Source organism: Babylonia areolata, chromosome 7 (genome assembly GCF_041734735.1).
Source record: "Babylonia areolata isolate BAREFJ2019XMU chromosome 7, ASM4173473v1, whole genome shotgun sequence".
Lineage (NCBI taxonomy): Eukaryota > Metazoa > Mollusca > Gastropoda > Neogastropoda > Buccinidae > Babylonia > Babylonia areolata.
The window spans coordinates 39,134,095-39,160,360 of NC_134882.1; the positions used below are offsets into that span (position 1 = coordinate 39,134,095).

General features: G+C 40.3%; 3 protein-coding genes across 5 annotated transcripts in view; 2 read left to right on the forward strand and 1 right to left on the reverse strand.

Annotated features, from left to right (window-relative positions):
- LOC143284024 (arginine--tRNA ligase, cytoplasmic-like) overlaps positions 1 to 9,376 on the reverse strand; it is a 182,699-nt gene extending 173,323 nt beyond the window's left edge. Inside the window, exons 1-7 of the mRNA XM_076590573.1 lie at positions 9,282 to 9,376; positions 7,613 to 7,759; positions 6,773 to 6,955; positions 5,384 to 5,476; positions 4,654 to 4,832; positions 2,483 to 2,666; positions 1,048 to 1,177 (exon numbers count right to left, since the gene is read on the reverse strand). Of these exons, the coding sequence (XP_076446688.1) occupies positions 1,048 to 1,177; positions 2,483 to 2,666; positions 4,654 to 4,832; positions 5,384 to 5,476; positions 6,773 to 6,955; positions 7,613 to 7,759; positions 9,282 to 9,326 (961 nt within the window). The 5' untranslated portion in view covers positions 9,327 to 9,376. The remainder of the gene's footprint in view (positions 1 to 1,047; positions 1,178 to 2,482; positions 2,667 to 4,653; positions 4,833 to 5,383; positions 5,477 to 6,772; positions 6,956 to 7,612; positions 7,760 to 9,281) is intronic.
- A 211-nt stretch (positions 9,377 to 9,587) lies between these two features.
- On the forward strand, positions 9,588 to 19,587 carry LOC143284250 (uncharacterized). 3 transcript variants are annotated; one of them, XM_076590930.1, is made up of 8 exons: positions 9,588 to 9,620; positions 10,343 to 10,641; positions 11,304 to 11,897; positions 12,337 to 12,485; positions 13,421 to 13,661; positions 14,382 to 14,573; positions 15,772 to 16,133; positions 17,974 to 19,587. In XM_076590930.1, the coding sequence occupies exons 2-8, from the start codon at positions 10,438 to 10,440 to the stop codon at positions 18,692 to 18,694; spliced, it is 2,463 nt and encodes an 820-aa protein (XP_076447045.1). In that variant the 5' UTR covers positions 9,588 to 9,620; positions 10,343 to 10,437; the 3' UTR covers positions 18,695 to 19,587. The 3 variants fall into 3 exon arrangements, with proteins under 3 accessions (XP_076447045.1, XP_076447043.1, XP_076447044.1); XM_076590928.1 differs by having other exon boundaries at positions 9,603 to 9,675; XM_076590929.1 differs by having other exon boundaries at positions 9,615 to 9,728.
- A 6,446-nt stretch (positions 19,588 to 26,033) lies between these two features.
- Positions 26,034 to 26,266, forward strand: part of LOC143284251 (uncharacterized) — an 8,146-nt gene continuing 7,913 nt past the window's right edge. The window contains exon 1 of the mRNA XM_076590931.1: positions 26,034 to 26,211. Within this exon, the coding sequence (XP_076447046.1) occupies positions 26,124 to 26,211 (88 nt within the window). The 5' untranslated portion in view covers positions 26,034 to 26,123. The remainder of the gene's footprint in view (positions 26,212 to 26,266) is intronic.

Here is a 26,266-nt window from a genome sequence, read left to right on the forward strand (position 1 = left end):
TAAAAATTAACAACACTCCAGTGCTCACACACACACACACACACACACACACACACACACACACATACACACACACACACATACATACACACACAAAAAAAAACCACGGTAAATTACAGCCTAAAGGAGCAACTGTTTTTTTTCACTCAGACCTGACCCATCTCTGCTTTTTATCCACTGTACATGCCCTGTCTGTGTCTGGAAACTAAATTCTGGCTTCCACTTTGTGTCACCTCTCACACTAGACAACAAAATCAAAACCTGACAACACACTTGACCAAAATCATATGCACACAATCATCACTAAACTGTAACACTTAAATGCTTCAGTCTTCCAAATATTAAATTTAATATCGTTGATGATCACCAACGCACTAATTTAAAAACCGAAAGCGCATGTGATTCCTTTGAAGTGAACATGATCATGATTCGCCCCTTAGGGTGCGATAAAAGAGATCATGGGGATCAATAGAGAAATTAGAAGAATGAACTGAACTCAAGACGACCAAAAAATCTTTTCAAACATGCAAAGCAAGAGGATGGCAAACGAGACTGGATTCAGATTTGACAAGTTAATGCAATACGTATAAAGTAACCACATGGCGCATGTACGCCAGCACACACATATATTCTAACAAACACTCACATACACACCCACCACTTGTAAACACAATGAATCACATACCCGTGAACACACACACACACACACACACACACACATCCATCTAATATCACTTACCAGTGAAAAGATGTTAACTCACTCAGTACGGCCAGTCCTCTCTTCTCCTCTACACAGACCCCTCGGATGTCCAGTGGGTGTCTGAATGACCCAACCTTTAGCTTCCGTCGTCAGAATTGTGGTATTCTTTGTCAACATTCACCTCTTCAGTATAAGAGCCTTCCACTTGCAATATTTTGATGGTGGTAATTGGGGTGAAACGCTGTTAACGTCGTCTCTTTCGCCGTTTGAATGGAGAGAGTTAAACTAAAGAAAGAAAGAAAGAAAGAGACACCCACATACACACACTGACACAAGGACCCACTCACCGTTCATGGAGATCTTATAGATCATCTGCCAGGCCTTATAATGGGAGGGCTCATAAGCCTGGAGTTGCACTACACACTGGTAAGCTCTCTTCTTGAACTCCTCGTCTACATCAAAACGACTCTTCGACTCCTGCAGCAAATCACAACCAGCAAAATGTCACAAATTCAATGCACACTTTTTTCTTTTCTTTTTTAAGAAAAGTGATGACAAGCAACAACAATCTGCTTTAGTTTAAACATATCAAGAATGACAACAATAATAATAATAATACAAAAAACAATACTAATTTTTTTCTTAAAGTATAACAATATTGATAATAATACTGATGATGATGATAATAAAAATGATAACAATAACAAGAGAAAGAAGGAGAAACAGATGAAGAAAGAGGGAGGAGGAAGAGGAGGAAAAGAAGAAGAAGAAAGGCACTGAATTTTGTGCAGAGACAAATCAAAATGCTTTCACACCAGAATCACTATCAGTAGCTCAAGGCGGCGTCCCTGCGTTCAGACAAATCCATATACACTACACCACATCTGCTAAGCAAATGCCTGACCAGCAGTGTAACCCAACATCCTTAGTCAGGCCTTGAGAATTTTTTTTTTAATAAATAAATTAAATAAAATAAAAATGAACGGATGAATAATTATTTTATTTTTTAAATGCTAATAAAAAAAAATAAATAAACATACATTCACACACATGCGTAACCTTGAATTATTCAGGTGAAAGACATGACATATGATCATACAAGTAACTGATATCCTCCTCCTATTCTTCCTCTTCCAAAGGACTGACAAAGCAGCAACAGTCTGCCACATGTGTTTCAATATTTTTCATTTCTACACATGATTCATCATGTTCAAAATTACTGGCAAATCTGCCTGACTTTTGATAGAGTAAAATCAGTGACCATTTCAGCAGGACTGCAAGTGCCTGAACCCCATTCATGCGCTTACAAAGGTCGGACATCAAACACACATGCTCAAGATCCTGTAATCCAAGCCAGCATTTGGTGGGTCATAGAAACAAGAACACACGCTGCATGCACACACCCTAAACCCCTAGAAGCAGAGTATGGCTGCCTACATGACATGGGGTTAAAAACAGTCATGCACATTAAAAGCCCACTTGTACATACAAAGTGAACATGAAGGGAGTTGCAAAACCCACACAAACTCAGAAGGTAAAGAATTCCTCCCTTCCTCCACACACCCCCATTCCCCCACTATCTCATACCCTACCTCCCTTTCCTCCACCATCTCCCTCCTCCTTCCTCCAACCCCCCATCCCTCTACTATCTCATACCCCCCCTTTTCCTCCACTATCTCCCTCACTCTACCACCTATACTCCCACTATATCATACACCCCCCACCCCCTACCTCCACTATCTCCCTCCCCACTTCCACCTCCTCCAACCCACCCCAACTCACCTTATAGAAGGCCTGGAGGTCGGAGATGGGTGGGGTCTGGGTGAGGAAGTTGGGGAACTTGTCCTGCAGGTGTGCAATGAGCATGCCAAACTGGGTGCCCCAGTCGCCTAGGTGATTGATGCGCAGCACATCGTGACCCACCCACTCCAGGAGCCGGCTCACGCTCTCCCCGATGATCGTTGACCTGTGTGCACCAGCCACCACACCTCACAATCAAATATCACCTGACTGAGCCAAGTGATTTTAGACATACAAATTCTAATGTTTTTATTGATCAGAGAAAGTTGAGGAAAAACAAAATTTCACTTACCACAGCAGTTCTATCAGTTCTATCAGCAGCATCACTGACTGAGCACAAACTGAAATGCCAGACTGAAAAGGCAGCAACAGCTGTTAACGAAATGACAAATTATAGCACAGCAGGAAATTCTCCCTGTAACTCAAGCTGAGATTTTATAACTCAAATGTTCTATCCGCTCTCCTCTATAGCTGCAAAACTTGGCAATTTCGACCACACAGGAGAAAAATTTGGATGCCTTTCACACCAAAAGCAGACGCAAGATCCTTGGCATCAAATAGCATGATTTTTATCTCAAATGAAACAAGAGAGGCAAGGCCTTCAAGACTCACTTGTGACTGAAAGTAAAACACACAAGCTTTTAATGTATTGAGTATAATTTCAAAATGTAATGTTTAAGATGAGAAAGATCAGTTTGAAGCAAATTAAGTCCCCTAGCATTAATTACAGAGTAATTTCCCTTTTTTACTACCTGCACCAAAACGTTTGCAAAATAAATAAAACTTCCATGCTTAGCAAAAGAAGTTCCTGTTTGAACAAAAAATGATAATGATGACTGCTCTTGTTGTTGGGTCAGAATATCAGATGAAAGTGCCAAGTTTAGAGAATACAAAAAAATATAAATATTGAACAGTAAATGCAGTTTGCATATAATTAGGCTTCATTTTTTTTTTTTTTTTTTTTTGTGCCCATCCCAGAGGTGTAATATTGTTTTAAACAAGATGACTGGAAAGAAATGAATTTTTCCTATTTTTATGCCTAATTTGGTGTCAACAGACAGTATTTGCAGAGAAAATGTCAATGTTAAAGTTTACCACGGACACACAGACACACACACACACACACAGACAACCGAAAACCGGGTTAAAACACAGACTCACTTTGTTTACACAAGTGAGTCAAAAAGTCACAGATCTCATCTGTCTCTAATGTCAGCCGTCATCTACTACATATGGCATTTCCGCTGGCTGGGACATGTATTTAGGCTCCCTGCACCAACAACTGCAAGCCAAGCCACAAACTGAACCACATGCAGGGCAGTAAAAGTTGGCACAGCCCAAGGTGAGGTGGCAACAAACAGTGGAGACAGACCCAAGACTTGTTGAGAGATGATGGGGGTGACACAGGCAAACTAGCTGAGGAGTGCAGAGTATGGAGCACTCTGACTGCCCCATACGTTCAATTATCTTAAAAAAAAAGGAGTGAGGAAGGTTCACTACGCATCACACCACCTCACAATTAACTATCCCTGAATGATCATTCATATTATCCATGTGATTCACTGTGCATCACAACACAATCTCACCATCAGTTGCCCCTGAATGATTTTTCAAATTGTTTCATCTGTATCAGCATGCAGTTGATTATGCATTGTATGCCACCTCACAATGAAAAATTCTGTTTTAGCCCAGATACCAGTATGTCATACCACGACAAGATAACAAAACAAATGTTTTCATATAATAGAAAGAATCTAACTTTTTTTCTTTTTCTTTTTTTTTAATTGAAAAAAATTTTTTAAAAAGAAGACGACTAGCAAACACATATCTCAGATGACTTGAGTGGATAACATGACTTTATTTTCACCGGAAGAAAATGTAAGAAAAATACAGTATCAGTATCAGTATCAGTAGCTCAAAGAGGCGTCACTGCGTTCGGTCAAATCCATATACGCTACACCACATCTGCCAAGGTGATGCCTGACCAGCAGTGTAACCAACGCGCTTAGTCAGGCCTTGAGAAAAAATAAATAAACAAATAAATAATATATATATATATATATATATATATAAATTAAAATAAAATAACAAAAACAAAAAAAAAAAGAAAAATACAAAAACAAAAAAATGAAAAGGACTAGCAATGTTCCTACCTCAGGTGACCGACATGCATTTCCTTGGCTATATTTGGAGAGGAGAAGTCGATCACCACACGCTTCTTCTGTGGCAAGGTGGGGGGACGTACCCCCAAGGTCAAGGTGGTCTGGATCTCTTGGGCCACAAACGGCTTGCTAAGGAAGACGTTTATGAAACCAGGGCCTGCTACCTCCACCTGCACCACACACAGACACACACACACACACACACAGACACACACACACGCACAGTGACAATCAATCAATATGTTCAATAAATACAGTGTTCAGTAGTTGTCTGCCTTTACATGTAAATGTTTAAGAAATACCTTAATAATAATAATGATAGTATTTATATAGCGCTGAATCTTGTGCAGAGACAAATCTAAGCGTTTTCACACCAGTCATTCACATGCATGCATAACAGGGGAGGGAGGCTATCTTGTGAAGAGGTGGGCCAGACTTAAAAGAGCTGAGTGTGGAGAACTGACGAAGTGAAAGAGGAAGTTCATTCCAAATGCAAGGTCCAGAGACAGAGAAAGAACAGCGTCCAACAGTGGAGTGTTTGAATCTGGGTATGCATAAACAGCGGGGATCCGAAGCCGATCGTAGAGAGCGAGATCATTTTAAACTCAGTAAAATTTGTTCTACAATTATATCAAAACTAAGACATGATTAATGGAAAGTCTTCCTTTTTTTTTTTTTTTTTTAAATAACTCTATGAACTTACTGTTTCATACAAACTCACCTTCTCATAGAAGTCTGCCTTAGGGAGCTTCTCCACTATGGCCTGAGCAACCTCTCTGGGGTTCACCTTCTTGCCCTGGCTGCTGCCCAGTTGCTGCAACAAAACACAGTTTTCTAGTCACCATCATTGTTACTTGTCATCCGCATTCACCTCAAACATATGAAAGATGTCATCTCTCTCTTGAGAATATATCAGTGTGACAGGTACTTATTCACAGAAACTCTCTCTCTCTCTCTCTCTCTCTCTCTCTCTCTCTCCATAAAAACCATCCAACACCATAATGCCTCCTGTGTGCTTGTAAAGTTCTGCACATGTTCACATTTCACAGACAGAAACACCTGTGCATAATTTAAACCACAATGCACATAAATAGCTGTACTAATTTTGTCAGAATCCTCACTTATGTTATAAACTGGAGGATAATAAGAAGAAAAAGAAAAAGAAAAGGAAATAGAAAACTTTTAGAAAGAGACTTTTCTTGGTGCTTTCATTTTGTACCAACTCTAAAACCTCGTCAGTTAGCTGTCTCAGACTTTGGTCCAATTCGCAGACCAATTCTGAGTCTATCTTTTCGGCTATTGTCTAATGCATTACAGACTAAATATTGTTCTAATGTCAAGTGCATATGCTTTAGTAACCTGACAATTAAGCGTACATCTTTTTTTTTGTTGTTGTTGTGGTTTGATGAAGCCTTACCAGCACGAAAGTGTGTCTTCACAAGTGACTGAGAACGTTGATGTTTTTGACTTTTTCCATTCATTGTCAGTTGTTTCTCTTGTTAGATTAATGACTTCTCTTTTATGAAGTACTTTAAGCAATTTTCTGTAATTGTATTTAGTTTTTTTGTTTTGTTTTTTGGGGTTTTTTTTTTTTTTTTTTTCAAATTTCACACTCATATGCCCAGTTTCCCCCGACTCACCATTCATCCACATCCCCCTCCTCTTCTAAATGATAATACTCAAATGTGTATATTAATACACTAACAAAATGTCTTCAATCACCGACATGTGTGACGGAACATTAAACCAAAGTCCTCCTACATTGGATTTTTTTTCCAGTTTTGCTTTGGTTTGGTTGGGGTTTTTTGTTGTTGTTTGGTTTTGGTTGGGGTTTTTTTTGTGGGGGTGGGGGTGGGGGTGGTGTGGGGGGGGGGCTGTTTGTTTCTTTTTCTTTTTTTCCTTCTTTCACCTCTTTTCAGTTGTCTGTGTGTCCATGTGTGTGTATGTTCTAACAAAACAGAAATAAAGCATTCTTGCGTCTATCTTGATGAAAGATTTTTTTCTTTTTTCTTAAATCAGTTGCCTACGTATCGCCTTTTTATCAACAACCATATAAACTCTCTTCAATCAGACTTTACAACAAAGCATTATGGCATCTTGCGTCGTGTACCTGAGCAAGACTCATGGCGCTGTTGCACTGGTAGTCGGCCATCTTGGCGCTGGGGGTGACGAGGACAGGGGGGTTGTCCAGCTGGGGGAAAGCGGAGGTGATGGCAATGCGGAACACATCTTCCAGCATGAGCTGCAGGCTGATGGCACCCGTGCGCTGCTTGGCCTGCTCCTCCGTCAGGAACTGCACACACACACACACACACACACACACACACAAACACACACACATGCACAAACACACACAGAGTCAAAAAAATCACATGCTACTGTGGAGGATTACTCTCAAAGACACATGTACTCTTTGAATGTGAGGCCTTAAAGCCCTTTCTACCTAGATTTTTGGAAAAATCGCTTAAAGATCTTGTTGGTAATTCTGTACTGCTGTTAAAAATTTCTGAAAGTTTGCTTCACAGTCCAGCTGGACATTTGATTTCATAAAGTTTACAGTTAACTTTGTTATTGGTTCTCACTCCTTTGTATATGTCAGGGTTTTTTTGGTCTAAAATCAGATTATGTGGATTGATGCTAAACTGAAGCATGCGCGCACCACACACACACACACACACACACACACTGTGTATACACAATGGCATCACAGACTGCACTCCATGAGTCATGACACCAACTTGCAGAAAACAACATGTGTAAAAGATATAAGACAATGCACCCAACATGCATGATGTGACCCCAAAATGAACCCTATCAATTCAGTCAAATGTTCACATCAGGAAAAGTCAACAGCAAACTATAAATCTATTTTTCCATTACCATTAGATAAAGCCCTCCTCAAAACAAATGGCATCCCCACTTCAAATCATTCAGAAAACACTTGACTTACCATTTTCAAATGATTCAGCTGGTACTTCAATTTGGAATTCTCCGTCTGAAGTTTCTCAACCTCAGGGGAAACAACTCCACTGGCCTTTAGTTTGGCTGGGTCCTGCAGTACATCGATCTGATTCTTCAGATGATCGATTTCAGACTCCTGTGTAGAACAAAAACAAAAGAATCATTTCACGAATTTTATGTGTGTGTGTGTGTGTGTGTGTGTGTGTGTGTGTGTGCGGGCGCGCGCGCGTGTGTAATGTTTCAGTGTATATTTTGTTAACATACTTACAAAAAATGAAATATGTGATTACATTTTTTCATTTAAATGTGTGCTTATATGAATGTGTACATTTATTATACACACATCATTTACATGGGTATGCTTGTGCACATGGGCGCTTTAAGTTTTAGCGTACATACATGGACTGAGTGAGCTCAAGGGTGAGATTTATAAGCATGTACATGCATGTCAGAATGCAATATATGCTGGGTGAGAGGGGTAGAGGGTAACAATTCAAAGTGGGAGAGATGATCAGAAGTGTGGGTGAGTATACAGTATACTGTCCTGCCTATAGGTAGGGTGGTCGCAAATAGACGTTTTCATATAATATAGTATAGTGATTATCATATACTATACCTGTAGACAGATCTGTCCTTCCCCTGATTCTAACTCTAACCAGTCTAAGTCACTAGACTTAAAGTACACTATTGGAAAGCCAGCAAACTGAATGAATAATGATACATGAAGCTTCTTCTTATCAAGTTCAGTATTTTAAACTAAATTTGGACTTAATAAAAGTAGAACAGACACACACACTGACATGGTATTAAATAAAACTGAAATCTAACGACACACTGAGAACTAGTCTCTTGTTTGGTCTGATAATTTTAAGATAGTCAGCACCAACAGCCATTGTCATGATTCATGTTGATGTGATACCAATCTATTCACCAATATACACATGTTTTAAATAAAACCATAGCACACTTCCTCTGAAATGGATGCCTACCCTTTCTCATTCTGTGTTTTTAACTACTCCAAACCTCAAAATGCAAGGCACACAGATGCAGACAAAGGAAGAGCCTGACCAGTGTCACTGGCCCTCCCCATCGCTTTTCCAAACAATAATTCCTTTCCCTCCTTTTCTTTCTTCCCTTCTTAATATAACTACTGGTATTGTGTTATTGTTACTACTACTGCTTTGATCTCCCCCTCCCCAACCCCCAAACCTGCCTAAGACAACACCTCCTGTTACTCTCTGATTGTCCACATCTATGCCCATCTTTGCATTCTCTGCTGAATAATACTCTAATTGTCATTTTTGATGATATAACTTCTCGTACTTATCTAAGTTATTTGAGACAGTCGATTAAAAGGCGCCTTTAACTCCAGTCATTTCCAGTTAACACATTCCTGGAGACAAAAAGATCTATGGTTTGAAACGCACACACTTCTTTTCAAAGTGAATTCTAATTTACAATCTACCGTCGTTGTTTTGTTTTGTTTACAAATCTTTTTTTTTTTCCATTGGATTTTCTCATCATCTAAGTTTCATAGATACAGCAGTCGCCAGATGCAGACACCGGTTGGAAACCAACCCAGAAATACTCCAGCGACACATTGGCCTCACAGGTGAACAACATAACACAAATGTTAACACAACAGACTTTCCACTTACGGCCTGCTCCAATCGCAGTAGATACTGATCCATTTCGTCTTCCATACCCAATGATGAAACAAACCGCAACGTGCGTGCCTTCTGAGAGAGAAAGTAAGTATAATATTTAGGATTGGAACTAAAACGAAATGTTGAGTGTAATCAAAAACAAGATATTTGACCAAAAGCTATTTTCATTTGACTTTAAATGTAACGATTTTATAGTAAGTATTTTGAAGAATGACTTCTGAATTTCTAAAGGTGTGCTTCAAATTAAATAATAACCGAAAGTTTTCAAGATGGTGAGTCGAAAATTAGCAGCAGGATGCATTTCCTGTTTTGCTTGTGATTTCACGACAGGTCAGTGGGCCTGTCAAACACAGGAAAATTGTTGTGTTCTCCAATTTTTGACAATGTGGGTCTATAAGTTAAGGAACTAGACATGTCTAACATGATGAAAATTATATAGTAAGTTCTACATTCATGAGGTTCGCGTGAATGGCTGTCATTTTTTTTTCCCTGTGAAATGGTTTTTCTCATTCACTGTAAACGACTAGATAGACATGACTTCTGATGAAGTGCATCTCAATCTGATTCTCCACGAGTCGAGTATAATTAAGTCTGTCAGTGAGTCGCAGTGATTGGTTACTCATATTATTATATGTTTGATTGACGATTGTCTGACATTGTAAACTAGGCTACTTCAACTTTGTGTAAATTTGAAAAATGCTGTGTGTATTTCATGATTTCAGTTAAATAAATTCCTCAAATAGATCCAAAATCATGAATTATTATCGCATCCATCATTTCATTTGGCATTTCGATGAACATCGCAAGTAAGGTATGTTAAGTAGAAGTGATTATTAAAAAATATTTTTAAAAACTGCAAGTAACAGCACTTCACAAAGGAGATTAAGATTGTATCATTACATCGTAGAGGAGGGAAAAGACATACTGATCTGTTAAATGGAATTCAAACATTGTCTTTTGTGTGACTAACATCAATTGTTATTGTAAATTATTAAGATTTCCTTCTTTTCTTTTTACAAAGACCTACTTAAGAATTTGCCATCTTGTTTCAGATTTCATCCCACAAGCCTAATGTAACTTGCCAACTTCTCTTAGATCACATTCTTGGATCCATATCACACCTTACCCCGTGATTTTGACCTTGATAATGGCGAACACCTCGGTGTGCAATGATACGTCGGAGGCTGTGGAGCTGTGTGAAGCACAGGGACTGTACCTGAAGCCTGTTGCCAAGATCAATATCTGTGCACAGCTGCCCCAACTGAAGACCCCAGGGAAGACTATCTCCAACTGGGAGGTGATGGAGAAGGTCAAGCAGATGATCCGTCCAGAGACCTTTCTTACTATCAAGGTAGGTACCCTTTTCAGGAAACGTGGAGGGTTTACTTGGTGATTAGAACCTTGTTGAATTTTCTTTTTTCTTAGAACAGATGTGGCATAGCATATTATATGGATCAGTATGCACAGATTACACCTTGAAACTAAAACTGATGCATGGGGAAATAGCTTTCCCATCCCCCATAAATTCTTGAAAAAAAAAAGGGGGTGGGGACAATGGATTTAGCAGAACTGTTTGGGATAGTGTCTTGTTTTGCATGACAGAGGTAGGTCTTTTGTAATGTAGCCTGGCCATTAACAACTTTCCACACTGTGGATTATCTTGCTGGCTGTCTTTAGGGTTGGAGGTTATGACACTGCAGATAGCATTGTGTTAATGTTCACAAGATCTTCCATTCAGTTTATGTGAGAAGGTGTGCAAATTGGAGGAGTGTATGGTATTGATAATGATAGTAAAAAAACATGAATACCCTGTGAGCTTGTTAAAGCAGTGATCACTTGCAAGTATTGTAAAAAAAAACAACATGATTACCCTGTGAGCTTGCTAAAGCAGTGATCATTTGCAAGTATTGTTACAGGCTTGTTAATAGTAATAGAAAACTAATACTCCTGTCCCTATAGATATCTAAAATATGCGATTCCTGCAGTGATCAATAAATATTGCTTGTGCTTCAGGTGGTAAAAAGCACAATGGAGTTCATCCGCTTGGAGGGAGAGATAGAGAACAAGAGCAAGCTGTCACTCCTCATCATCAGACTCGACGGCAAGACAATCAAGCTCAGTGGATTCCCAGAATCCCTCAAAGTGAGAGCGGCTGAAACCAAAGTCGCCTTCCCCGTGCGCCACGACTGGGACTCTTACTTTCGTGACGCCAAAAACATGAATGAGATGCGTCCCGGGGAGAGGCCGGACACCATCTACTTCCAGGACCTGCCTACTCGCTGGTTCTCCAAACGTTCGGAAAAGGATGGAACGAGCAGCGAGTCAAAGCTGCGCCCCAGTGAGGAGATAGTGCAGAAGGTGTTTGAGACGTTCGGGGATGTGCGCTGTGTGGACATCCCCATGCTGGACCCATACAGGAAGGAGATCATGGGGCTGCTTGCCAAGCCGGGCACCATCCAGACGTTCCACTATGGGCAAGACATCCAGTTTGATGCCTACGTGCAGTTCAAGGAGTACATAGGCTTTGTCAAGGCCATGGACGCTCTGCGGGGCATGAAGCTTCTGTACAAGGAGGATGAGACCAAGGCGAACACTGCCAACATCAAGGTAATGCATGCCTTTTATTCACAGATATGAGCTCTGATCCATACTTAACAGAAGTATACATGCATTTTATGCATAGCTGTTCACTGACTAAGGTTTTTGGATATGTGTATTGGAGTGTAACAACTAACATTGATACTAGCAGTTTTTACGGAGAGCAGGTGACTTTGTGGGTTTTGTAAATTGTGCTTTCAGTGTTTCATGGTATTAATGATTGTGTTTTATGTAAACTCTATGCTTTTATGTTTCGTCTCCTTTCATGTGCTTACTCGGTTCATTTTAAATATTACTGATTTGTAAAGTGCTCAGAGTTTGGTTCTGTACTGTACATATTACATATTTACTATATATTATATTTATTATATAGATAATAAAAAATATATTATTATAGTATAGGATGAACATAGAGTACTGAACAAGACCATTGTGTGTGCTCGTGCAGGTGGACTTTGACAAGACTCGCCACCTGTCAGAGAGGATGATCCGCAAGCGACGAGGGGAACGCGAGAGACTGCAGGCCCTGGAGGCACTTCGCCTGGAAGAGGCGCGACTGGCCAAAGAGGCGGAGGAGAGGAGAATAGAGGAGGAGAGGTAGGTAGAAAAGAAAACGGGAGATATAGGAAGAAAAGAGTAGGAGAGGTAGGAAGAAAGCAGTAGAAGAAATAGGAAGAAGAGGTAGGAAGAAAAAAAGGAGTAGAGGTGGAGGAGGAGAGGTCGGAAGAAAAGAAGACAAGTAGGAACTAAAGGGGAGGAGAGGTTAGAATAAAATTTAAAAAAAGATAGGTTAAAAAAAAAAAAAAGAAAGAGAGAGATAGGTGGGAAAGAAAAAGAGAGTTACTTTGATAGGGAAAAAATAGTGCTCATGAAGTAGAAAGAAATCATACAGTAGAAAAAAATATACAGTTGAAGGAGGGGAGAAGGGATGAAGGGAAAAAAAGGACAGGGTAGGAGAAGGTATCAATGCAGGAGTAGGAGAAGTTAACAGTACAGGAATGAGTTTAAGACTAATGTTGTAATAAGAGGTGATGTATAGCTGAGACAGAAACAAGTAGTTTTAGCAAGAAAAGAACAAAACAAAGAAACAGAAAAGAGAAGAATTTTTTTTAAACTGGCTGCAGATGCTGTATTATTTGAGGTTACAGGCATCTCATTTTGTAGTAGTAAAAACTGTGAGCAGTAAATCTCCAGGAAAATAGAAAACAGCTTAATACTATAATTCAGTCAGTAATGATTTAATGTTTTGGCTCACAGTGCAAAGAAAGTGAATCTATATAAATCATCGTGGATGAAGGGGGGAAATGAATCCTGGTCTGCTGAGATCATTCTATTTTGATATTTCTGTATGATGCATTTAAGATGCTGAAAACTGGGACTTCTACCACAGAGAAATGATTTAATAGCAAAGAAACATTTGTCTACAAATTTACTCCTAAAAACCTGCAAAGCAGTACTTTCTCTTTTTAGTCCCCTGTTTCGTAGACTTATCTTTGTCAGGCCTGAATGTTGCTGGATTGTATGAATTTCAGGCTGCAGAAACTGGAAGAGGAAAAAGAGAAGCAGAGGAGAAAGGAAGAGAAACAGCGTTTGAAGGAGGAGAGGAGAAAGGAGCGAGCGGAGAAGCGTCGACTGAAGCAGATGGAGAAAAAGCAAAAGATGGAGGAGACACGGATGCGGCGTAAAATTGCGCTGGAGGAACGACGGTTGCTGATCGCCCAGAGGAAGTTAGAGTCTCTGCGCCTGCTGTCGGACCTGTTTGAACTGGTCAAGGTTGGGAATGATGAAGCTGCTTTTTTTTGTGCTTTTTGTTGGTGTTGTTGTCCTCTCGCTGTGAATGATGAAGAGTTTGTGTGTGCTTGTATACAAAAACTTGAAAGATACTGATGCAGTGATAGTTCTTGGGGTTAAATGATCAAGACATTACGTCATTCATTTTTCTTGCCTGCTGCTTTTTTTGTTGGTTTTTTTCTTTTTCTTTTTTTTTTTTTGCACAAAAAGAAAAATCATTACAAGCACAAATACATACCCGCATATTACTTTTGTTCAGAAAAATCCATCACATCACGTGAAAGTAAGACAGGAAGTAGTTGTTAAATCCTCTTCAAGTTCATGACACCAGTAACTTCATGGCAGTTCAGCAGAGTAAGCTAAAGCTTGGTGAAACAAGATTAGTGTGGCATGAATCTACAAACACAATCACTACTTTTGATTTGCTTTTAAGTGGCATAACTGATTTGCCAATATATAAAAAACGTTTCCAAGAGAAGAATTCCCAGAAAAGAACAGTGACTGATGTCCTTCCTTTTGGCCAGTGTAAGCTCAGTGTTTTTGTAACACATGGAGGTGACAACATTCACTGACAAGTATACTCGTTAGCATTAGTCACGGGATTAAAGTTTGTTTGGGTTGGGGGGTGGAGGGGTGGGGGTTTTTTTTGGTTCTTTTTAATAATTCAATAATAACCTTTTTTCAATACTGCCCATGATGCAGGAAGACAAAGTGAAGGAGGAAGTGGCAAAGCGAGAGGCAGAGCTGGAGGAACAGCGGAAGCAGGAAATGCTGGCAGAACAACGGCGCCGCCTGGAGGAAGAGCAGAGGAAAGCGGAGGCGGAGATCCAGAAAAAACTGCAGATGAGGCAGCAGGAGCAGGACCTGCGGGAGAAAATAATGAAAAAGTTCATGGTGAGTGCAGTCTGCATTGTCAAGACTCAAGATACTTTCTTAGCTTCAGGTAGTAAGATTTTAGTATGCGGATTGGGTTATTTAAAAAAAAAAAAACAGCATCAATCTTTGTCATCACTCACACTCTTAAAAATTTCAGGAAACATGGGCAGCTTGCACATGCTCTCTTACCCACCCTGCCCATCCATGTAAGCATGCAAGGTTTCAAAACCTATGGCAGTACTTCAGAGTATTACAATCCTTTGGGAGCTTCCATTTGCGCAGTTTTGTTGATATTTTCAGCCACAGTTCCCTGCCCTTGCCCAGCATTGTAGTGAACTGTGCATCCAGACGAACGGTCATGTAAAAAAAACGTTGGTTTTTTTGTTGTTGTTTTTTTCTCAATTAATAATAAGGAGAAGACAAGTAATGCATTGTTTTTTGTTGTTTTTTTTATAGCACAGATGTTACGCACTTCAGGCCACTTATATGTGCTGTAGAAAATGCCCATTTATGTTTTTGTGGTAGTAGTAACATTGGGTGGAAGGCAGCAGCAAAAATACCCCAAAAGCCCAGGCAGTTTCCCTGCCCTCACTGCAGATGCCCATGCAGATCCAAACTAGAACTCCATTCTCAAACGATATGCGAGTGCACACTAAATGAGAATGAGAAGGGTTTGGACATCATCATCGGTCATGGCATACAACCAAGATGATTATAATTACTATGATTATTATCAGTGTATCATTTAAGTTTGGTGCTTCATATCAGTTTCTTGCATCTCAAAAGATTTATGTATAATTCTGAGAAATGACTCAAGTCTGCAAAGAAAATATCTCGACAGAGTTGCAAGGCATTACAGAAAACATCTTACACCAAACAGTTATTTGCATCTCAGTATGTCTGTCTGTAGTTCTGGAAATCTGAGTGTACAAAGAAATTGATATCTTCATGAGCTGGAGTTTTCCGGTATCATACGGATTTTGGTGTAGGATTTTGGATTTTTTTTTTTTTCTAAGTTTTTTTTTTCCATAGATTTTATTTCGGTATGAAGACAATCACAAGGATTAAGTGGTCCCTAGACCCAGGTCAGAAACTTTCCATTTAAAAAATCAGTCACACTCACCACTATTTCTTTTTATCAATTTTGAAAAAAGAAAAGGAAATGTTTAAAAAGCAGAATAATCTAAAGGTTGTATCCTGTTTTCTATTTTCCCAGGCCAAAGAGCAGCAGGAGAAAGAGCGACAGAGGGAAGAGCTCCGCCTTAAACTGTCGGGCAACGTTCGGCTGAAGAGTGCCGTCGTCATGAAAAACGCCTGCCTCCCCAGCACCGCACCGTCCAAAGACCTCACAGACCCCACAGTTGATGATGAGTCCAAAAATGTGTCCTCCAATAACTTTGTGCCGCCATCGTCCTCTGTCAAAGACGAGAAAGTGAAGGAGGAGGTGGAGAAAGAAGACGACAATGATGAGGTGGAAATTCTGGAGGATGTTCCGGAGAAGGATGTCAGCATCATTGAAATTTCATCTGATGAGGGTGGAGGTGATGATGGTGGAGGCCCTAGTCCTGCTAAACAAAAGTGAGTGGTTTTGTATAGGTGTCTGCAGAGGTTGTGGTAGGGGGTGCCAAAGGGTTGGTGGGGAATGGGAGAGGGTTTGTTTATGCAGGCAGAAAGGTGTGTGTGTAGAGATATGAATGTGTGTGTGTGTGGCAGTAGAGAGAGATCAGAGCAACAGATATTACTTACCATATTATTTATAGCGATAAACCGTAATCATTTCAGACTAACTGTACAAACCAGTTCTGCTTGTAAGTACTGTTTACAAGTTGTGGACCTTTGTGTTATGGACAGAAGTAAAATTTTCCTTGATTTTTTTTTATGGTTTATCATTACATTGAATGTTATATGATACGGGTTTGTTGTTACATTGAATGGTTTATCATTATATTTTGTGATGGACAGAAGTAAAAATTTTCCTTGATTTTTTTGATGGTTTATCATTACATTGAATGTTATATGATACGGGTTTGTTGTTACATTGAATGGCTTATCATTACATTTTGTGGTTTGTTAAATGGTTTATCATGAAATGATACATAAGATGGTTTATTTGTACATCGTGCGTCATTGATCGTTACCTTAACCCCTAGGCTGCCTATATAACAAGATAACTCGTCAGCACAAGCATGTATGCTTCACTGCCACAACGACAAGATAACTCGTCATCGAAATATTCTGACTTTTCCCTGGTTTGCATTGTTTGTTGACAAAAATACTGGTAGGTTTAGCTTGGGGAATCTTTCTAGATTCTATTCATAGCTAGAAACCCCATCTACATCATGAGGCAGTCCTTTTAATTAACGTTTTGGTTGGGTTACTGCCACAGTGTTTGCCTGGCTCCTCTCCTTGCTTGCTCAACAAAATGTTGGACTCTGTGTTTAGGACACGCGATTGTGTTGCACTAAATCAACCAAGATTGCTTTCTTTGGCTGATGCTCAGAAAAAATTGAAGCGTAAATTCGAAGGAGAAGACAGTGATGAACTTTTATAGGATGATTTGATAGAAAATAAAGGAGCAACGAAGTGACCGGCCAAGATACAACTGTCAGTGAGTGATGCTGACTGTACAGCTGTAGCAGTTGACAGAAAGTGACTGAATTATGAGCAGGACACAGTGTGAGTGATATTCTTGGCACTCAGCCAACATGGTCTGGTGATAACTGGATGAAGTGACCGTGTGAGAGGGGTGAAGAGGAGAGGGGTGGAGACTGAAGGGGCGTGGCCCCACATCCATATTATCACTTGGAGAAGTCACAATGCACTGTATATATGTCTCTCTGTCTCTCTCTTTTTTGTGTGTGTGTGTGTGTGTGGTTGTCCTAGTATAATTTGCGTGTGCAGATATTATCCATTAGTCCAGAAAATATGATATTTTAGTGCAAATTACCTGACTAATGTTTGTAATGAACAAGTTGAAAATGTGACAAAAAATGAAACACTGATTTCAAAACAACAGCATGTCACTGAAAATATATAAAATGGGAAATCATCATGTGTTTTGTATTCTTTATTCATTTACCTTTCAGAAAATATATACTTTTATGGGTCTTTCTCAAATAACAAAGAGCACAGAATTTTTTTTTAATATATATAACCGTTTTTTGTGAAAAAACCATGGCAAATAGATTTCACTTAAATATTATTTTCCTGTCAGCAAAGGGGTTAATAAATATTTTATCATATGTTGTTACTTCAGTGATTTGTAATTTATTTTGTTATATTAAATGGTTTCACTAAATAGTTTTTGATTTATTAATAATTTAATGGCTGTAAGTGTAGTTTATTGTTACATGAAATAGTTTATCGTCACATTCAGTGCTTTATCATTGAGTTAAAACCCTTTGTGTGGTGTTGTCAGGGCCAGCTCCACCATGGAAAGAGTGCTCAAGTCCAACAAGCTGAGAGCCTGGGGTGCAGCGGCCAAACGACCCAAGGACAGCAGCCAGCACCGATCCTCACGGCCCAGACCCGACAGGCGCTCCCCGCAGAAGAGAAGTTCCCCCCAAAGGAGAAGCTCCCCCAAGCAGAGAAGCCGCATTCAGGTGCAGATCAAGTACACCACCACGACCAAGAAGAAGAGGAAGAGGAGGGAGGAGGAGAAGAACTACTCAGACTCGCAGGACTCCGACTCTGGCGACTCCACCATCATGGTCATCCCCCCGCCACGCTCTTCCTTTGCCCCACCTGATGACCCAGTGAACTTCTTGCCTCCCCCAAGACTGCTGCCCTCCCCTTGGTGGGGCCCCCCCTACCCCTCCCCCGGGCCTGTGCCCCCTCACTGGGCGGTCCCCCCACCCCCACCAGGGTTCAGATCCCCACCCTGGGGAAGATCCCGTCCACACAGGAGGGAAGGTAATGGAGGTGGGTCGGGTCGAAGTTTCCACCTGTTCAAGGAGCCATACTTGAAAAAGTATAACACAGTGCATCAGAGCCGGTCCAGAGAGGACAGCGGCTCGGGTTCTTCCTCCAAGTCTGCCCCCCCACCAAAGTCCATTGCCAGTTCAGTGTCTTACAACCAGTCTCAGAAACTGTCCAGAAAGAAGGACAGTGACGGGAGGTATATGTTCCCCCTGACTTGATGTGGAGAGAGGGAATGGTACACATGCTGTACATGACCCACAGGTGCGGTGTTCCCCTTGACTTGATAGGAAAGTGGATGGAAGGTTTAATTACATGAACTGTACCATGACCCACTGGTGCAGTGTTCTCTGTGATGAGGAAAGTGATTGGTAGATTCTGGTGCGTTGGTCTCATTGACAGACAGCGATTAAAGAGTGTGTAATTCTGCAGTCTGAATGAACACATATCTTCACGGTATTACAGGTTGTGTCATACTCATTTACATCAGGAAATGCACAAAATTAGATGTATCTAACTTTCACCAATGTGGTGGAGGTGTGTTTTTATTTAAAGATAAGAATATGATTCTTATCAGAATGATGTCATATGTGGATATGGTATGTGATTCAGTTGTAATGTTTTTATCAAGTCATTTACAATATTTCTTATGTTATGGAATACAAACATGCACATAATGGACAGAAGGATGCATGCACACACTCACAAACAGAAGCTCCCATGTTCACACTCACAGAGCCTCATATACATGTTAACACATGCATGTATACATATTGCATAGTAGCCATCTACTGCAAAGTAAATGATTTAGTGTATGGAGGGGGGAAGCCAAACAAAAGTCAGAACTGTTGTGAAGAGTCCTAGAAGTTGAAGGCAGATCTTAACGCAAAACATATTCCATCTGATAAAAGAACTCCCCACAGAATAATATTCGATTATATTGTTTGAGAACTTTCATTTTCATAAGGATTGTCACTTTCCTCTATGATTCCAGTATTGGTTATGGCAGCAATTCATATATTGGCATAAGATGATTTTGATTGATCATTTTTTGTGATAAAAAGAAATTGTTGTTTCAATGTTGGCAATAAATATGTTGAGCATTTCATGTGTTCCTGTTGATGATTGAAGTGAAGGAGAAACTTTGAAAGGAAAGGGTTCAGCAACAACAAAAAAGAATAAATATGAAGTATTTTCCTGTTTGCATGTACTCGGTATATATATGAAAGTGAACCTTGTTCTCAGATCACCTTTTTATATATCAAAAATGTGTGACTGTCAGTGTCAGAGAAAAAAATGTTTGCCAGCATTGCAAAACCGAAGAAAAGAAATAAATCCTAAACAGAGAAGAAGGGGTTAGAGGAGACTTGACCTGCTCCTCTCATTCTCTCTCTCTGTCTCTGTCTCTCTCTCTGTTTTATCTCTATTTCCGCGATCATTAGAAGAGATCTTGATTGTTTTGTGCTTTTATAAAAATCTGTCTTTTGATTGGGATGAGTAATTATCTCCAGCCAGAAATAGTGTTTAATTGGCTAGCAGACAGCGGACTATTAGTGAGACGTCGTATCACTGACTTGCCACAAAGTTTGGCCAAGCAGAGTTAGCTGGTAGGCTTGGTTTGGGTGTGATTTTTTTTTTTTTTTTTTTCGTATGCAGCCTCTTTCTGTCCACATCTGTACGACCAAAGACATATATATCAGTCATTGGGAAAGTAAACTGAAAAGTAGCTCCACTCAAGCTCCAGGATCTTTCACATTTCATATGTTGAGAATTCGAGAGAGAGAGAGATACGTGACATGTACCTTGTAATTTGTAAATGGGCAACCACATCTGTTCATGAAAAACTTTTCATAAGACTAAGAGAGAGAGATGAAAATCCTGATATGCCACAAGCAGATGAACACTCGAAACTGTACACAAGTGCAAACACTGCATATGTAGTTGAAAACTAAAAAGTGACCCAGTGAAGGACTGATGAACCTATGTGACAAAATGCAAGAGGAACAACAACAAAAAAAGAAGTAGAAAAAGCAGAAAGAAAAACGATAGATACATTTAATTATACTCTGCCATTACTCATCCTGAATTGGAATCATCATGGCTTGCATGCAACTGGGGCCCACAAAATAAATATACATGTATATACTATTATTATAAACTAATAAATCAAATACCCCGATCACCTACCCACCCAAAAAATTAACATGCATCATATACCAATATAACACAGAGGCAGATAATAGTGAAATTGATCATATTATCATTTAAAGAAAAAACATTTTAAAAGTGGGGATGGGATGGTTACCACTATATGATACCAGTCTTCATGCTTAAAAAAAAATTGTTGACTTTCCATGTCTTGGATAAGTCAACCTTATATCAGAAACAAACGGTCAACTTATCCATACCTTGGATAATAAGAACCTTGGATTAGCAACTCCTTTTTTTTTCTTTTTTTTTTTTGTCCCTAGAAGATCGACGTAACCAGATATATCTCACATTGTATTGGCACCACCAATATGAATGGGCCATTTAGATAGGCAGAAACATGACTGTGTTTGTCGAGGGAAGAGACTATGGGGAAAGAACTCCAAAAGGAATTTAGACTCTCTCTCTCTCTCTCTCCCTCTCTCTCTCTCTCTCTCTGGAATACAATTACAAAGCATTGTGCGTTTTAGTTTGTAAAACAGACCAGAAAAACTAAAGCAAAAAGTGAGCTGCTCTCTCTCTCTCTCTCTCTCTCTCTCTCTTGTGGATCGGTAAGTGTTTGCTGTTCATACAATGTTGCTGCCACTGACAAAACACACAGCACATGGAAAACATACATACCAGAAGCCCCAGAAGGTTGTTAACGTTTAAATGGGGGAGGCCAAACAGGCCGCAGCAAGTGTGTGTGTGTGCGTTCTTCAGTTTGACGCCTATCCACATATTGTGATTATAGACTCTGTGTGTGTGTGCGCACGAGAGCCCCCCTGCCCCCGTACCCGGTTTGTAGGGCAGAATTCTAAACGCGACAATGACACACCTGCATCAGAAAACGGTCTGTCATTGTTCGTGAATACCCGTCTCTTCTGTGTAGACGTTGACAGGTGAGACTCCGTGATGTTGGTGATAGTTATGGTAATTAATACTTAGGACAGGGGAAGTAAATCGTACGGTGACGAACTCGTCTCGGTTTGCTTGGTAGTTTTTAGGTAAGGAGTCCTCTTGAACGTCAGTCATTTAAAGGTTTTACACAGATGGAGTGTGTATTGGAATGACTGCAAAAGTGGGATTTCGTTAAAACCAAATCTGTTTGCCTTGAGAAAAGCTTTTAGATCTATTTTCACATCAAAATTATTTGCGATTGCCACGACTTGTAATCATTTGACTACTATCCATCTTGCTGAATATAACATAGCACTTTATGTCGATTCTAAATCAGCGCTACTTACAATCAAACGCATTACAACTAAATTTAGAAACGAAATATTTTCGGGGGTTATATTTAAAAAAATTTTTTTTTATATACATTACATTATATGTATAAAGGTGTGTATATCTAAATTTCTTTTGGGCCCCCTAACGTTAAAATGTTGGACTATATAGCCGGGAAGGGTTAACAGATTCAGATTAGTTTAACACGACGCTTCATGACATGCAACTGACGTGATACCCCCCCCCCCCCCCCCACCCCCCACCCCCTCCTCCGGCATCTTTACCTTATCATCCGCTGAAATGAATTTGACCCTTGTAAATACAGTCGTTCTAAATTCTTTAAAGGTCACCTTTGACTATAAGAGAATAGAAATTCACCCTAAAAAACGCTTAGAATACAAACAATGACATTCAAATTTGTAACTTTTGCAACCTGTTTCAGTACACAATTTGTTAGTTTGTCTATTTCTCCCTATGGGGTTAAATAACAAGGGGATATATTTGAGCAAAGAAACGGGTAGTATTCGAGGTGATTTTCAGTTATTTGTATACTACAGTAGGTCTTACACTGTATGCCTGCGCAGGCATTTGTAAGTGCATTCAATGTTACACTTAATCTATTATAATGGAGGGAGTGGGGGTGCGGGGAGAGGGGGGGGGGGCTGGGGGTGATTATATTTATCTTCTCTCGTTACCCATGTTTTAGTGTGTCAGTGTGTGTGTGTGTGTGTGTGTGTGTGTGTGTGTGTGTGTGTGTGTGTGCGTGCGTGCACGAATCAACTTCATTGTTGGTACCGAAAAGTGCGCAGAAGGTCGACGACGAAGAAGAACAAAAAAAAAAAAAAAAAAAAAGGAATGGGACAAAACTCCCCCAGTGACGGGTGGGAAGGGACGCAATCCATGACTCTCAGCAGACGACACCGGATAGGTTTTAATCACTGTTCTTCCAACTGCCAGCTCTGGCGCGGCTGGGATTTCACGGTGAGCTTTCCCCACCCTCTACCCCCACGCCTCCACCCGACCTGTATAATTTGGGGGTGGTATAGGTACCCGCCAGGAACTGACAGGATTGGCTTGTTGTTCAAAGCACTGACCTTGCTTTGTAAGCATGGTTTAAGTGACCCATTCAAATCCTGTGTTAGGGGGAAAAAAAAGGAAAAAAGGTTAAGTAAACATTGGTGACCTCTATAGGCCCCTGAATTTCAGGTACAAGAATAGGAAATTTCCGGTGATATTTCAATGTTTACCGGTCATGTAATGCCCCACTCCACCTTTTTTTTCTTACTTTTTTTTTTCTTTCTTTCTTTCCTTTTTTTCTTTCAACTTCCTTTTTTTTCTTTCGGTTTTTGTTTGTTTGTTTGTTTGTTTTTTAATGTCAGCAACTAAAAAAACTAACTCGATTGTTTTGCTATGTAGGACTGATCCAGGCGATAATCTGAACTTTAAAGAAGTTCGGTATGTTTGAAATATTTCCTTCTAGACGCCATATCTGATTCAATGAATAACTTAAGGCTTTCCCAGCGTCTCTCGATCCTGTTTTTCTCGCTTTCAGTTTTGCTTTGCCCGGCCGGGTTGTGCATTAGGTGGAACATACTCCCGGGACATAGCCGCTGTGACAGGTTTGGTCAGGCGTTTGACCGTTTACAAGGAGAGGATTGGGCCCCGCCTTCCTATGCCTAGATGTCCGTATAAGGCTATGGGACCCTTAACCTTAAACTTTTAACACCTAAGGGAACATAGATATTACCCCATTGCCTTTACGTGAACCGCGTATATATGATAACAGTTTCTTCAACAGTTTTTAATTCGCAAAAATTAATCCTTTGAGATAAGTCAAAATAAGGAATACTACATTGATCGATATACTGACAAGAATCTGTCTTATATCTAAAACAAACAAATAAACAAAAACCAAATAAGCCAGTGGCAGCAATTCCAAGAAGCTGTGAAAAGCTTTTGAAGAAACTTCGAGATATTAGAGCTGTCCACTGCAGTGGCTGGATGTCAATATGGATTATAATACATAAAACATGTTCTCAAGACAGCACTTGTTTTCAGTGTCGTGTCTCTGACCCATTAGCTGCTGCCGATGATCAGGTTGTCAGTCACCATACTGTATTTGGAGTTTTTCCTTGATCGAGGGATTTATTGCCTTACTTTTGAAACTGTTCAGTGAACTCGATTACACAGTTGGAACGTACACAAAGTGTACCATTTGAACTCCACATTTATGCCGCATTGATATCATTTCACAATGGCTCAGCAGTGATGGAGTTAAAGAAAAATCATTTCAATAATTCAACAGAAAACTGAATTTCATGCATTGGAATAATATCATGCATTTATGAAGAGAATATTCTTTGTCTAATGACATTGTTTTCGCCGGTGGGGTGTCATTTGCTTTGGGTCTTCCATCATTGCGAAATACATATCACTGCGTTCCCCTCCCCCCAGCCCACTCCCCCGTCAGCGACCCGCTCGGGGTGGGGTGTGTGTGTGTGGGGGGTGGGGGGTGGGGGCATTGCATATCCGCTTCTGCGCTGTTGTTTGTTGCAAACGTCAATCGGTCAGTTTCAGAAAATTTAAATTCCCCGCCTCCTCCTCCTTCCCCCCGCCTCTTTACTTTGGTTGGGAGAAGGGGGAGAGGTTTTGGTGATGCTGATTTTTTTTTTTTTTTTTTTTTTTAACCAGAGCTCAGAAGATTTTTATTTCACGATCACCTTTTAAAGTGTGTGTGTGTGTGTGTGTGTGTGTGTGTGTGTGTGTGTGTGTGTGTAATATGGTGAAAATTGAACATCTGGCAGTGACAGTCTGTCACTGCATTCCGACACAACTGAACCGTTTCAATTCATCATGCACGGTTCGCAACGGTCGTCTTGGTTACCCGCCTCCATCTCATGTCGGAGTACACAAAGCTGTAATAATTGACTATAGATCGTGACTATAAACATTCAATTACGACCCCCCACGCTCCCCTCCCAAATACACCCATCCCTGGTTGTAGTAGGGGAGGGGTGGGAGACTGAATGAAAAGTCTCAATCCACTCCTGTTTTCAAGCAATCTTTACTTTATTTCTTTTTTCTTTTTATTTGGTGGCAAAACGTATGTCCCTTCCTTGCTACCATACGGTATCCCACCACATCTACCGGGTATATTCTTATACATCCCTGTTGCCAACCCGGCGGTACAACACACCCATACACACACACACTGCACGGCACACACACACACACACACACACACACACACACACACACACACACACACACACTGCACAAACACACACACACACATACACACACACGCACGCACGCACACACGCACGCACACACGCACGCACACGTCAGTTCAATGAAATCCGTTCGATGACACGTAGAAAACATGTGTTTATTGAGGTATCATTGTGTGATGTACATGCATGCAGTGTCTTGCAGGGCTTCCTTATGTTTCATCCTATAAAGGAATCAAAAAATAAGAATGATATTCTCATTAATTTTGCTTTACTCTTAAAAAACAACAATAACAAGTATTAAAAGCCTTTTAGAGACACTGAAGGGCACTCACACCATATGCAAAGGCGCTCGTGCGCGCGCGCACACACACACACACACACAAACACACACACACGTACATATATATATCCCTGGGGAGAGCAGCCCGAATTTCACACAGAGAAATTTGTTGTGATAAAAAGAAATACAAATACACACACACACACACACACACACACACACATATATATATATATATATATATATATATATATATATGCACGCACACTGACAAACACACCAACCATCACCACCACCACCCTACACACACACACACACACACACACACACACGTCACCTTTTACAGCGCATTGTATAGGAATGCATACACAGAGTAAACCGCACTGTCAGGACCGACCCCTCAATCAAGAACTACCAACCGACTCTCGAGTTCTACAACCCTGCCCAGGTCGGCAGAGGTCCCACGATCTTATTTCAGTTTGTATCGATAATTAGTCAGTTCAAACTGCCAATCAGCAAGAACCGTAATTGAGGCCCGCCATCTTTGTAGAGCAGACGAGAAGATAATACGTTCTGGTCCTCAAGTAACCTTGCCAATACCGGGAGTTAGTTGGTGGAGAGAGGATCGGAGTTAGCTGTGTTGGGGGCGTCTTCGATTTGGCTGAGAGTTTTAGTTTCGAAAACAGTTAGAAAGTTGAACAAAATAACTAAACAGGAAGAATGACTTCTTCTGTCTTTCGACCCAATTTAAATGGCATGCCAGGAAAGACTCCAGTCACGCGCATTACCATTGCTCGTGGGGCCAAAGGTCAGTAACTTTTTTTCCTTTTGTTTTAAACGTGAATCTAAAACTGAAGACTGTG